General features: G+C 40.4%; 1 protein-coding gene across 5 annotated transcripts in view; it reads right to left on the bottom strand.

Annotated features, from left to right (window-relative positions):
- AGAP1 (ArfGAP with GTPase domain, ankyrin repeat and PH domain 1) overlaps window positions 1–15,891 on the bottom strand; it is a 1,113,642-nt gene that overhangs the window by 130,861 nt on the left and 966,890 nt on the right. For all 5 annotated transcript variants that reach the window (XM_086956296.1, XM_086956297.1, XM_086956294.1 and 2 more), the window contains one exon: window positions 8,416–8,570. In XM_086956296.1, the coding sequence (XP_086812422.1) occupies window positions 8,416–8,570 (155 nt within the window). The remainder of the gene's footprint in view (window positions 1–8,415; window positions 8,571–15,891) is intronic.

Genomic DNA, 15,891 nt, shown 5'->3' with positions numbered 1-15,891 from the left:
GTAATCTTTTGAGATTTGGTGTATGTTGCAAATGCTGAGGTTGCCTCACATTACTGATTAAGAGTTTAACTGGAACTTAGTTTCGTTGCTTTTCCCTGTCTGAGACTTCCTTAACTGTTTTTAATATACATTTTAATTCACTGAGTTGGGTATGTGAACATTTATGAATTAAGCCATCACTAGACATGTCATTTCATTATCTTGCAGGTATGAAAGAAATGTTGTAACGTTTATCATTGCATGACCATCAGCCCAGATGACCATACTTGGATGAACTGTCACCTGTGGAGTAGTTATGTGGAAGACTATTGGTGTCTATCAACACTTTTTGTTCTATACATGAGTTGTATAGAATTCAGACGATGAGCTCGACTAGACTATGCCATCACCCACCTGAACATGTACTGTATATATTACTTTTGTGGATACAAAAGATATGGATATGTCATCACCCACTCGGGCATGTACTTTGTATATATTATTTGTTGGCATAGCGGATTTTGACAAGAATTCCTTTACCCACTTGGGATTTTCCACTCTGCTCTGAACTTACACCGTATACAACTGGTGCATATTGTTAGGTGACGTTAAACCCACTTGGGATGTTCTTACGTAATTTGGATCCGGTTGATATAAATGTGTCACAAAATATCATGCATGCCGCCTATAGTATCAGATTTATGACTAATATGGTGGTACGAATTGGATTGCATATGCTATCAAATATGATTCCATAGATTTTTGTTTGAAAACATGCCAATGTAATCAGTTTTCTTTCTATACTAGTTACCTGCATTATATGGTACTGAATGTAGTTGTATTTCACCATGTTAAGATGGCCGACGAGGTTGCCGTGTAAATACAGCAGTCCTATGTTTATGTTTGCACTTCCTGACACTTTTTTGCACTTTTTTCTTTATTTAAATGTCGGCTGTAAAACAAACCAATTAACCCGTGACCAAGCCGAGTGTGTCGCCGAAACGCGTTGGGTTTCTTGTCCTAAGTTTGGCTGAATATGGAATAAAGACTTCCTAAAACCACTTACCTGTGTGGCGGAGATCATTGTTAGAGTGCAACTGTACTTTGGAAGTACGTGGTGGTGTGGAGATATATATATATATATATATATTTTTTTTTTTTCACTAAAAAACGATAGGCTTCAGGGGTGTTATAGTTAGCTGGACATGTCACTCATACAAAACCATTGAAATTCCTCAGTTATAGTTAGTTGTACGAACTGTAACTCACGCGCCCGCAATCCACTGATGATGTCACATATTACATCATTCATGACATGGACAGTGACATCACTGATGACATCTCAAATGACATCACTGATGACATCATCCACGTGACAATCAGATACACCTCATCATACACTAGTATAACCTTTCATCACTCACTGTAAAATACAGAGTACCATATTTGAATCCACTGACACACCAATACAAGTTTCTAAAAACCCACTCAGTGATTCCTAGATCTACACACACATCTAATCACTTACCTATACATTCACTCATGCATGCTGTCAATGATCAGTAGAACACTATCAAATATACTTATACAGCTATATCGACATTACACACCAGCACACATCCTATTCACTTATGCAGTCATCCTACTCACTTATGCAAACAATGGATCATACTTAAATTTACTCAGCTCCACATTTATACAAACACCACTTCATTTATCCATATAGATAGTAACTCATACTTAGTGTGTTATAAAATCACTATTACAAGTATACAGTTTCCACACAGTCACTCATACAATCACAGAGTCTTATGTAAACTTATTTTTATACAACAAATGTCACATACACTACCTTTTATTTTTCTACTTTGTTGGACGTGTACCATTGATTGATATATTGCTCAACACCACACCCATAAAGATATTCAGTCACTCAAACAAACAACTGTTATTATAACATGTAGTTTTAACCTCATATACCTACTGAATCAACCATTCACACATCTTTGGGCAGTCACACACCACCCACCGAACCACACACATTCACTGTCCATACAAATACTCAGTTAACTAATCAATAAGTAATATAGACTTTCACATAGCTAGTAACCAACTGGTACAGCACTTTACACAACAACTGACAAAGTGTTACAGATATTCTCACAGTTTAGTCACTATCCAATATATTTAGTGAGACATTATAAATTAGTCAAGTAAACAGTCAATCACACTGCTACTAAATCCTCCATCCAGATATTTATATATCCACTCATTCTTCAATGCAGATTTCTGCATATATAATACATATTTAAATAACAAATCAACCATTCACTGGATGATGTCATCAGTGATGTAATTTGAGATGTCATCAGTGATGTCACTGACCATGTCATGAATGATGTAATATGTGACATCAGCAGTGGATTGCGGGCGCGCGAGTTACAGTAAGTATAACTAACTATAATAGAGGAATTTCAATGGTTTTGTATGAGTGAAATGTCCAGCCAACTAGAACACCCTTGAAACCTATGTTTTTTTTCGTTGAATTTTTAAAGTTTTTTAAAGGATAATTCCCAACTATAACGCCCCTGAAACCTATAGTTTTTTCTGTGAATATATATATATATATATCTTGCATTAAAGATCAAGTGAATCCTGATTGAGGTCCGTCTCCTAATTGCCTTGTGGGTTCTGAATCGCACTAAGACCAGAAGTGGCGTTTTTGGGAATTTGCGCATATATATATATATAAATATATATATACATACATATATATATATAAACATATATATAATCTGCATATCTATATAAATACAAATATAAATGCATGCATACATAAATATATACATATATGCATACATATGCATGTTATTTACAGGAGTTTGAAAAACACTAATAAAAGCAAAGCTAAAAAGCCACCTAATTACAAACAGAATTGCTTTAACTTAACCGAGGGCGAGACCTATTGCATTTTCAATGCTTGTTTACTTTGGTTCCATCAAGAGGGCATTCAGATGTGTCACACATTTGCCATAAATTCTGAATGTTAGCACTCTAGTTGCTCATTAGATCACTGTAGTAAAGCTACTGCTCACCAGAGAGGTCTGCTGCTGGTATTTGCAGTGCATGTTTCAGTCTACATGTCAGAATTTTTTTAATGAAATAGAAGAGGATTTGAGAAGTCAAAATGTGCCCTAATTTTTCTTTCTGCAGCACTAATCATAATATCTATGGCAAAATGAAGCCCCTCATTTTGTTCCTTTGCAAATTGAATGTTTTAAGTGTTACCACTTTATTCCAATCAAGATGGCTTCAGGTGTTCCATACTTTTGTCATAAGTAAGACTGTTAGCGCTCTAGTTGTTCGTCAGAATACTCTGGGACATTCTATCATTGGGCTATACTTTGGCTACATCTGGGTGATATTTGTGCTACATTTGGGCTCTTTTGTCTCTGGCGGTCATCTTGGGAGACTTATTTGTTATGAAGTTTCCTAATTTCCTCATTTACTACAGTCTCCTCAGTAGGAAATACTTTGTGTTTTACTTTGGTTCCATCAAGTAGGCATTCAGATGTGTCACACATTTGCCATAAATTCTGAATGTTAGCACTCTAGTTGCTCATTAGATCACTGTAGTAAAGCTACTGCTCACCAGGGAAGTATGCTGCTGGCATTGAAAGTACATGTTTCAGTCTGCTTGTCAGAATTTTTTTGATGAAATAGGAGAGGATATGAGAAGTCACTCAAAATGTGCCTTCATTTTTCTTTCTGCAGCACCAATCATACGTTATATGGCAAAATAAACCCTGTCATTTGGTTCCTTTTTAAATTAAATGTTTTAAGTGTTACCAGTATATTCCAATCAAGATGGCTTCAGGTGTGCTATACTTTTGTCATAAGTAAGGCTGTTAGCGCTCTAGTTGTTCTTTATAACACTCTGGGAGGCGTCAGTAGAACACAAAGGAATCGACTGACAGTCTCTGCCCTTGTTGGATGTACATGTTTTACTGAGAATGTCAGACTTCATTCTCACATGACTGAGAAAGATAATGTGAATTTACAGAAAATATGCTCCCAGTTTAGCTTATAGATCACTTTCCAAACCTCTGTGGGAAAAAGCATGAGAAAATAGTTTTCTCTCAAACATGATTCATGATATCCCAACAGAAGGCTTTTTTCCACATGGTAAAATCACCTTAGAATACACCACAATTCCTAAAATGAGTATGGTACCATCAACAAATGATTTATAATGTAACTAAAGTATTAAAATCTTCTATTAACTGCAATGCTTTTTAATGAGGTGCTATCATGTATATTGGTCCCAAGATGGCTGCCAACACGTCTTGGATGAAGTGCTGATAGCCAATCAGATCTCACGATGAGATGTGTTGTTAGGCTTCGCCCAGATATATATGTATTTTTTTCCTTTAATATCTAAAAGACTACTGAACAGATTTACACCATTTAAGCAAAAGGCACGAGTCTGAACCAAGGTCTACCGTTCTGCCAAATTTGGTGCAATTCCTTTCAGCAATTCGGGCTGTAGCCGCGATGAACAGTTCCTTTGGAAAATTGCATGGGGAAAACACGTTTTGGGACCCCCCTTTTTTCGAACCGGAGCTGGCCATTAGTTTCGAAAATTTTGCGAAGATTCGCCAACCGACGCCAAAGTTATTCCAAATAGAATGTTGCGGATTTCCTATGGATAATAGGTCCTAACTAGAACTACCTACCACACTGGCGACCGCCAGTAGTGTATGTATGTGTATATATATAAGCGCGGACACAAGCAGGCGCAGACCACCTCTCCCTTGAAGTCACTTCAAACGATGTTTAAAGAAACACCATCACACCGTCAATCGTGTTAGCAGTGGTGATTTATTTAGTAGCAATCACAGAGCAAGTGCTCTCCTCGACGCGTTTCGCTCCGCAGGCGGAGCTTGATCACAGTAGTGTATATATATATATATATATATATATCCATCCTGTGCTTAATGGACTACCTTTTTAAAGTGACGCTTGCTGTGCAAGTGTGAATACAGAAGACGGACTCACTGAGAAATATCAGTCGCTATGCCTATATCAATAAATATTAATAGTGTGCACGCAGCCTTAGGCTATCCCAGACATTTTTAAATTCGATATATCCATCACTTTATGTAATAAATATAATCCATTACATTTATCATAAATTAAGGTAAAATACCATATCTGTCTGTTTTATCCGCATGAATATAATAACTAGTGCAAACAAAGTGTAAAGTGCAAATGTGCATATAACCAACTTGCAAATTTTGCCAATAAAGTGCAAGCTTGCAACAAAAAGTGCATATTTCAATTTAGGCAGCAGAAGAAATCCATTTCCCACTCATCCAAGATAATAAGTATATCCAATGTTTATATTACTTGGATAAATCCTAGAGTAAATCCATCATTAGACCTACAACAGGATAAAGAGAATTTTTACAGATAAAATTGATCTATCAAAAATTATTTTGTCACTATAAACCTTGAAAAGGTCCAGGTTCGTAAACATCATATACCTATGACCTAATGGCAACCCTCTGGTATTTCCCTATTATACAGTACATTCATAAACAGGTATATAGGTCTTCACAGGTGTTAAGACCTCCTGGAGTTTTAGTGTCCAGGTCTAAAATGAAACTTGTTTCCAACCTTCTGAGTTTCTCTTCCCTGTTGCCTCATCTTTGAGTATGGGGTCAACGTCTACTAAAAAGTATTTCAGGTGTTTAAGATCACTTTTGTGGGTTTCTTTAAAATGTAGTGCTACAGGGTAGGTGGGATCTTGGTTGATAATACCCCTTGTGTGCTGTAGTATTCATTTATGCGCTTGTAATATGGTGCTTCCAACATATTGAAGTCCACATGTACATTCTAACATGTAAATGACATGGTCTGTTCCACAAGTGAGATGTTTACTGATCACCTGCACTCTCTCACTATATGGTGTCTTAGATGTTCTTTAGTTAACACCATACTTACAAGCTTTACAGGATGCACATTTATAGAAGCCCTTTCTTGACGAAAGTACAGGTCCCTGCATCCCTAACTTCGGGACTACTTTTCACCAGAGCATTGCTCATGGACGCTGTCCTTCTGTAAGTGATTGCAGGTGTTTTTGACAGGAGGTGGCCTAGGATGGTATCATCTAAAATGATTGGCCAATTACGTTTTATAATCCCCCTCAGCGGTTACTCCTGTTTGGTGTAAGTTAGAATCAGTCTGGTCGATTCCAGATCTCTATTCCCATCTATCCTATTGCAAAGAAGTAATTTGGGTATGGCTGCATCAATGGTTTTCGTCACGTAGCCCCTTGCTAGAAACATTTCTTTGCTTTCCTTATGTTTCACCATTAGATCTGCCTCATTGCTGCAGATTCTCCTCAACCTTAACATTTCGCCATAAGGAATGCTTTCTATTATATGTCAATCAATCAATCAATCAATGACACTTATAGAGCGCGCTACATACCCGTAGGGTATCAAGGCGCTGGGGGGGGGGGGGGGAGGTGGGGGGTGCCGCTACTGCTCGAACAGCCAGGTCTTCAGCTTCTTCCTGAAGGAGAGGTGGTCTTGGGTCAGGCGCAGGTCGGTCGGGAGGGAGTTCCAGGTCTTGGCGGCCAGGTGGGAGAAGGACCTTCCTCCTGTAGTCGCTCTTCGGATGCGGGGGACGGCGGCGAGGGCGTGGTTGGCTGATCGGAGGTGGCGTTTGGGAGCGTAGAAGTTGATCCGGCTGTTGAGGTAGCTCGGGCCTTGGTCGTGTAGGGCTTTGTGTGCGTGGGTGAGGAGGCGGAAGGTGATTCTTTTGTTGACGGGGAGCCAGTGAAAGTCTCTCAGATGTCGGGTGATGTGGCTGGTTCGTGGGATGTCGAGGATGAGTCTGGCTGAGGCGTTCTGGATCCGCTGGAGTCTCTTCTGGAGCTTGGCGGTGGTACCGGCGTAGAGGGCGTTGCGTTGCAGGATGTGAGCTAGTGGCATGCAACACAGAATTTCAAGCTGTTTCCTTTTGATGTTAGGATGTTTCTAGGTTGTTGCTGACAATACGAAGTTGGACAACTATAAAGTTAACTGTCTCAGGACTGATTGTGGCTGTAAAGTTGAGGTTAACGTCATTCTCATCGATTTGTGAAGCAAAATCCAGGGCACTTTGTTCTGTCCCCTGCCAGATTATAAATAAATCATCTACAAACCTGAGCCAGGTCATCACATGCTCTTGCAAAACATGGCTAAAACTTTTACTGAGGACCAGCTCCTCCCACCAGCCCAGACATAAACAGGCATAGCTGGGAGAGAAGCTGGCCACCATAGCCACACCCCGAAGTTGTTGATAAACCTGGTTCTGAAAAATAAAAAATATATTCTCTAGACAAGACAAAGTTATGTTAATCAGCATTTTCTTATGCTGTGCAAGTCATGTCAGTCTGTTGCTGAGGAAGTATTCCAGTGCCTGGATGCAGTCATGTTGCCTGACACTCGTATATAACGATGTAACATCCAAAGACATCAGACATATTCGTTCTGCCATTCTATACCTTGTATTGTGCGTAAAAGTCACCCGTATACTGAATATAGGGAAGATTTTTGACATGGTCCTGTAAAAAATAATCTATATAACGAGATATATTTTCAAAAGTACCATCACACACTGATATTATTGACCTACCAGGTGGTTTCCGCACATTTTTATGCACTTTTGGTACAAAGTAAATAGATGGCATGTTCCTTTTTCAAGAATTGATTTTCCTCTAGACAGCAAACCAGCACTCTTCCACGCAAGAAGTTTGGTATAGAACTCATTGTGAGTACTTCTGACTGCTTGCACCAAACTTCTTCTATAGCACTCATCATTAGGTTGGGATCAGGCCTCATCCATATAGGCTCTCAATGGACAAAATGACCTCCTTTGTCTGAGTTCCTGACCACGACTATATATATATATTATACAAGTAAGCTGTTGTAAGAACATTCTGTCTGTACACCGGCAAATAACTCATGGGACTTTAATCTACACTGCATCAACTTTCCTTGGATGGTAACATCTCTATGTACATCTGCACATTTAGCCTGGTTCAGTGAGCAAGTGTAAGGCACGTTATCTTGACAAGAACACCCCTAGTATGGCCATCTCTGTGGAAAAAAATCCCAATGTGAGACATTTTTCATGCTCAAAACATAAATCCAGAGCCCCATGTCTTCTTCTGAACACATGTACTACTGCAAAATAATTCACACTTGTCAACATATTCTTGTAAATAGCACAAAATGCATATACGCCTGCAGGGGCTGATGGAAGGCCTCACTCACCCAATGTGTCTTGTAAGAGGCTAATTGGGTCCTCCTGCCCCTGGCCAGTGCCACCAATCATTGCAATGGTGAGGAGGTCTGAGGTGGAGGCGTATCCGGCTGCACTCACCTTGTTCTTGCTGCTCTCGCAGGACTGCAGGCTGGCTAGGATCTGGCTCTCCACAGAATGGACCCAAGCATCCCGCTCTTCATAGGTGGTGGCTTCAAAGTGCCATGTTTGGCCCGTCAAAGACACGATGATGAACTCAAAGTTTTCTTCTTGTTCTGAAACACAGAGGGGAGTAGGTGAAGCCACCAGCCTTTGATATCCCCTTCTCCCTTTCCTTCCAGCACAGAGGTAACTTGTGAAGTGTTGCTTCCCCCATGCCATTGCTGACCTCGCTAGCCTGTCCCCATTACATTCAAAATCGAGAGAGCAAGCATTCATCGTCGCGGACTACAAAGAACCCTCTCCTCAGAGGTATTCGCTGTGGCCCATTAGCAGAGTCATGTCCATCAGTGACCACAGTGAAAAGCTGGATTCATACGGAAATAGTTTATCCTTCAAGGACACAGCTCCACAAACCCGGAACCAATGCCAAGACTATTAAAATCAAGCAACAGATACATTTTATTTAAAAATGACTTATGATTGTTCTGGGCCCAAGAATGCAAGATTCTGCCATAAATGGGTTGCGATGGCCCAAAAGTCTGACTTCCGAATCACGGTTGCTCCTTCCAACCTTTGCAAAAGATATGGGAAAACCTACCATTGTACCCCACCTGCAATATCTAATAGAGGGAACAGACAGGGCGACACAGTGCCTTCCACAGAGAGGAGAGAAAGAATGTGTGTGCGCGTGCATGTGTGTTCTTTCACTATGCAGGGAGCTGTGCCATCTTACCCTTGAATTCCACTTTTTTGGCAAGGCAGGTGTTGCTCCCCACTGGACTTGTCATCTGTATGACCAATGGCAGTCCTGCAAGTGTTTTGTGTTGCCACACCATCTGAGTACCTGGCCATGCTGGACTGAAGCTGCATGCAAAGTGCACCCCCATGCAGGCTACGTTGTCCGTGATACTTGGAGGAAACAGATTCCAGAGGGGGGAAATAGGCAGTTTTACATGTACCTATTGGACAGAAGTCTATTAACTTTCTCCATGTAATCTGTCCGGTGACCCTGTAAGTGTGGTAGAATGTAGAGAGCTGTGGCATGATGCATGAGTGTTTGCAGCAAGTTTGGGAGTCTGTGTGCATATAACAATGTCCTCTGAGCGCACAACATGACAGCAGTGCAAGTTGGAGGTGTTTCTTTAGAGTGCCTTGAGTCCGTGGCAACGTGTGTTACTTCCTCTATGCAGGCCACGTAGCACATTCTAGGGGGTTGGGGAATCCACACATGTAGGCTGCCAACCCAATTCTCCTTTTGCAAGCAAAACACTCGCCAAACCTGTTTACCTGCCTGGTAAATCCTTCCACTTGATTTGTCAAGATAAATCTTACCTTACTTGTGAGGTCTAAACTGTGGTCCTATAATACATATCCATGTGGTTGTCTATGTTCCTCGCTTCCCCTGCCCTGTGACAGAGCTTTAAATCGCAGAGAACCCATTTAAGAAAGGTTGTACTCTCTTCACTGGGATGATTGTTTGAACAGATATGCTGCCCCTCTCCTGCACTGCAGAAATTGGTTTTTCTCTTTTTTTTGTAGAGATAGCACACTTTATAACTGGACTTGACTTCCTACCATATATAGTCGCCATACAATAAGGTATTTATCTAGATTGGGAAGGAGCTCTGCAACAGGAGTTCGGAGGTTAGTCTAAACAGGATCTGTGCTTTGTGTTGCCATAACTTTTGAGGCTAGGACCAAACCTAGGAAATAAGAAACTCTTGCTGGGAAAACTAAGCTGTACTCAGGGATATAAGTGGGATGAAAAAAACTGAGGGGTGGTCTCTCAAAGGGGCGTGGCCAATGCAATTATGGGCGTGGCTTAAAACACATAAGCTAAAAAATCTGTGCTTAGCATAGTGTGCCGCCCGACTTGTATTTTGCTGTTTCGGTCATTGCATCCAGATATGTGATACAACAAATAACATCATACCTACACCAAGTCAGGACTATTTTCTTTGTCGATGGGTGTTAGTTGCATAGGATAAATAAGCAGCAACTATGGCTTTTATGTAATATTGAAAAAGCTTCCACTTAAAGCCCTGGTGACACCACGACAATGTTGTTGCTTCTGAGTTTCAAAAAGAGAAGGGAAATACAGATAGAAAATGACTCTTTAAAGGATTTCCCATCACCCACAACGCTCACCTGGCATTACGTCATGCCGTAACTTCTCCACTAGTGAGAATGAGCAGTGTGAGCACGCGCACATCAATGTGCCTGCTGTCACTTCAGTCCGGAAAAAAACGGGCCGCCAGTGCCAGGGCACAAAACAGAGCCCGATAGAGATCTGTACTGAGGCCCCCTTTAAACAAGCATTTGCAATGTAATTTGTCTCACCTTTGGCTCGTTATGTATGTTTGGCTATGCAGCACATAAGCCTGGGTGCTAAAACATCTACTGTTCTTGAACATGGAGGGAAAGTAAGCAACAAACTGTGTGACACGCGAGGTATGGGAACACATGGAGAGAAATATTGCCTTTCACCGAGAAATGGTATAGTCCAAAGCTCTGTTTTTAATATAAAAGCAGGGCCTTCGGTGGTCATATCACTGAAAATATAAGATTTGAAAAAAATATTATTGTCTACGGTTACTCGTGGAAGACAATTTCTATGGACTGGAATCTAGAGAACGCTAAAGTGCTTCTGGTATTTTACTGACCTCTGCTGGACGTTTTCTATCAAGTTAAATAGAGGCAGTTGCCAGAAAAACTAAAAAAATAAAGTCCCCCCGCAGAAAGCAAATCTGGTATTTTACTGACCTCTGCTGGTCGTTTTCTATCAAGACAGTTAAATAGAGGTAGTTGGACTGAAAAAAAGTCCCTAAGCGGAAGCAGACAAGTCCTAGGGCTGATCTCCAGAGCCCACAAAGTACATACACATATAAGTATATACTTAAGTATATATACTAGGGTATATACAAGAGGTCTCGAATGCTCAAACTAAAAACTGCTGGTGCTCAGCACCAGCAAGACCCGGTCCACCTAAAGCCCTGGCTGTACTGTCTTGGAAGAGAAGAGGATCTACCTGATCATGAAACTAAGAATAAGGCCCAGATCACTGAAGCAAGTATGGAAGACAACTTGAACGGAAGCGCCTGTCAGTGAGCTGTAATGCCATACCAGCTTCTTAGGTCTAATCTGAACAGCATCTGTTACCATCTTCATTAATGAAGGATTTTCTGCTTCCGAGAACGTGCAATATAATCCCACCCACTCCCAATGCTCAAATCTTGATACTGTGGGCCCTGAGTCAGCCCACATAGAGCTGTGCGGGACCCAAAAGGTTAACCTTTCACTACAGCTCACTGTAGTTTGTCTCACTAACGGAGACTGCTTGCCCTGATTCTAGAAATATATATAAGCATCGCCATACGAAATAGGGTTCAGGAAAAATCATGGTTTAAAGGTGTAGGTGGGATCCTAAATGCTGGGCATGAAAGCAGATAACATTATTCTGTGTTGTCGGAGTAAGAAAATATCTTAGTGTAGGTGTTGTCTTGCAAATCTGCAAGTGTGTATCCTTAGTACACAGGTATGCTAGTCCTTCAATATTTAAAGTATAGTAAGTACATGTCGGCTTATGACAGCCCAAGAATTTAAACTACCCATATGTCAGGTGACATAAGGGAATCTGAGAGCATGGGGTGCACAGAAAGTCTTGACAGTCGATATAAGCAAGAACTGAAAGACAAAAGTTCTTGCCTACTACGCAAGATCTATGGACCTTGTCAATTTTTCAGGTGTCGACTAGGCAGCGCTTGTGCTGTCTCTGAGACATGCTGTATTCAGAATATGATTAAATGTAATGGGGTAACCCTATAACCCTCAGAACCAGGGTGGGTAATTAGATAAACAATAATGGTTCTGTTGGGAAATATGGCCTTTAACCCTTTCGCTGCGGTGGCTATTCCGCCGCAGCGCTAACGGGGAGGCCGCGCGGCAGCCGCATGCTGGTGACAGAACTGCAGCGTCACCAGCCGCGGTTGAGCTGTGCTCGTGACGGAGCGGTTCCGTCACGGCCCGCCCCGCTCAATAGAACGCGCCGCGCAGGCGCGAAATCAGCGCCGCGCAGGCGCGGCGGCCGGGCCATGACGGAACGGCTCCGTCATCAGCACAGCCCAACCGCAGCTGATGACGGAGCGGTTCCGTCATCAGAATGCAACGGGTTAAGTCCCGCCTGTGCTCCGCCCATGTATTTTATTGGCTCCTTTCAGGGTCTTTTAAAAGTGTCTATATTATTGGTTTATTTAATAGTTCCCCTTTCATACCTCCTTCTCTTCAGTTGTAACCTCCCAAAAGGACAGCCTCCCTTACATGGACTTTATTTGATACGTTTTATTTTCAGTTTCTCAGCACTCATTTCTTATCGACTTCTTAAACGTAGCTGGAGTTGCAGGCACAACAACTCCTTTCCCGACCACACTTCACCAACACGCCCTCTCTTCAGGCTGCAGCTGCCTTCTCCTGTTCCCTTCTGCTTGATATTATTTATTTATAAGGCTGCCATCTTTCTTTTCTATTTATTTACTATATTAGCATTCACTGCATGCTGCACTTTAGCTTCACACTTGTAAAGCTAACGTGTGGTGTGCTGTGAATGCTACAAAAGTAAATAAACACAAAAGAAAGACGGGCGGCCTACGCATTTCTTTTCACTTTATTAACTTTTGCAGCATTCACGGCACGCTAAGCTTTGGCTTCACAGGATTAAAGCTAAAGTGCGGTGTATGCTACAAAAACAAATAAATAGAAAAAAAGGACTGGCGACTGCAGCCTTTCTTTTCTATTTATTTTTGTAGAGTTTGTGGCACACCACGCTTTAGTTTCCCCTGCTTAAAGCTAAAATGCGCTATGCCACAAAAGGAAAAAAATAGGGGAAAATAAAAGTCGGCTGTTACATCATTGTCGGCATTACATTTTAACATGGTGGCCGCCCGCTTTTATTTTCCATTTATTCGCTTTTCTAGCATTCACGGCATGGCGCGTTTTAGCTCAAAGCATATGAAGTCAAAGTATGGCGTGTCGTAAATACTACAAAAGCCCCCCCCCCTACCCCGCCCCAAAATGCTTGCTTTTGTTCATACTCCCTGTAATTCTATTCACTTTCAACATGCAGTCGTACCCCTTATTTTACTAATTATTTCCTTTGATAGCTTTTGCAGCACGGAGCGCTTTAGCTTAACACATAAGAAATTAAAGAGCGGCATGCGCAAATGCAATAAAATAAAATATGTAATGCTCTTGTTCCTGTTCCATGCAATTCTATTAACATAATAGGTCTCGAGGAAAGGGTGCAGTACCACAGGCTGTTACTTGGTGTAAATCAAAAGAGAAGGAATGCCCAAATATTGAAAGAAGGTTTTTCCAGTCCAATACTGTAGTCCGTGAATACTTTATTTTCAATATCCAATATTGTCCAACAAATCAAGATGTATCAGATCCAATGTAGAAAGTTCATGATCACAAATCCAATATTTCAAAAAGTTCAAAATGATACAGCCAATGACACAGCCTACGCCTTTCGTCCTACTTGGACATCATCAGGGCTGCGAAATAATAAAACAAAAAAAAAACAATTAACAATCAAACCGTATCTAGTACATAGTAAATTAATTCCAAACATTTCCATGAGCATCCTGCCTATATTCCATTCTAGTTTTTGTAATAAACTAACAGGTAATAACAGAAAGAGTATGTTGGATCCACCTTAATTCATTAATTTTGTAAGTGTCCACTCTATCCCTACAGTGCCTACATTTTTATCTCTCTGATACTAATTCCAATATGATGCAGCCATACCTTCATTATTGTGTGATCCATAAAGCATGAATACATAAGTCAGCAAATATGCGCGAGTTTTAAACACTTCCACCTGTAGAAATCAGACAGGCATAGGTGAGTTTTAAAGATAAAATAACACATCATTCACATGTCCATATCACCTATGTTCTTAATAAAATGCTCACCATAGAGTAGCTATGTCCCTTTCCAATGGCGTTAGTGTAATTCAAAAAACTTCCAATATGCGTCAATATCACTGCTTAACATAAAAACCTGTAAATATAACCAAAAAATGTCTTTGTAGACTATGAGCTCTTGATCATCTCTGTACTAACTGGTATGGTTCTAATTATCACTCATTTCCCCAGTCAATACAACATTAAATCAATAAATCAAGCTGTTTCCAATGTCCTTCGTGTGTTGTTACTAACAGTACCCTATATTTTATCTCTCACAAATTCATACAGTCCTGTTTCTACCATGTATATACATAAAGCTCACCATTGATTTTGTTAAGTTCAGTGCCCCAAAACGATCTTGCTTCACTAGGGACCAGTCTTTCTCATTAGAATAATAAGCTGTATTAAGAAAGAAACCATATATCACTGATCTGCCCAGTAAAGTGCTCGCGGGACCAGAAGGAAGCGGTGTTGAAAACTCTTGATTGAAATAAGGTGAGAAAATAGGAAGGGTATATTCTCTTCAATGGTCTTTAGATAGGGTATTGAGCACTTTACTGGGCAGATCAGTGATATATGGTTTCTTTCTTAATACAGCGTATTATTCTAATGAGAAAGACTTGTCCCTAGTGAACCAAGATCGTTTTGGGGAACTGAACTTAACCAAATCAATGGTGGCCTTATGTATATACATGGTAGAAACAGGACTGTATGAATTTGTGAGAGATAAAATAGAGGGTACTGTTAGTACCAACACACAAAGGACATTGGAAACCGCTTGATTTATTGATTTAATGTTGTATTGACTGGGGAAATGCGTGATAATTAGAACCATACCTGTTAGTACAGAGATCATCAAGAGGTCATAGTCTAAAAAGAAATGTTTTGGTTATATTTACAGGTTTTTATGTTAAGCGGTGATATTGACGCATATTGGGAGTTTTTTGAATTACACTAACGTCATTGGAAAGGGACATAGCTACTCTATGGTGAGCATTTTATTAGGAACATAGGTGATATGGACATGTGAATTATGTGTTATTTTATCTTTAAAACTCACCTACACCTGTCTGATTTCTTCAGGTGGAAGTGTTTAAAACTTGCGCATATTTGATGACTTATGTATTCATGCTTTATGGATCGCACAATAATAAAGGTATGATTGCATCATATTGGAATTAGTATCAGAGATAAAAATTTAGGCACTGTAGGGATAGAGTAGACACTTACAAAATTAATGAATTAAGGTGGATCCAACATACTTTTTCTGTTATTACCGGTTTATTACAAAAACTAGAATGGAATATAGGCAGGATGCTCATGGAAATGTTTGGAATTAATTTACAATGTCCTAGATACGGTTTGATTGTTAATTGTTTTTTTTATTATTATTATTATTTCGAAGCCCTGATGATGTCCAAGTAGGACGAAACGCGTAGGCTGTGTCATTGGCTGTATCATTTTGAACTTT

Source organism: Lissotriton vulgaris, chromosome 2_1 (assembly GCF_964263255.1).
Source record: "Lissotriton vulgaris chromosome 2_1, aLisVul1.2, whole genome shotgun sequence".
In the NCBI taxonomy this organism is placed as follows: Eukaryota; Metazoa; Chordata; class Amphibia; order Caudata; family Salamandridae; genus Lissotriton; species Lissotriton vulgaris.
Note: the sequence above shows the minus strand (reverse complement) of the source record. Positions and strands in the feature narration are given on the sequence as shown.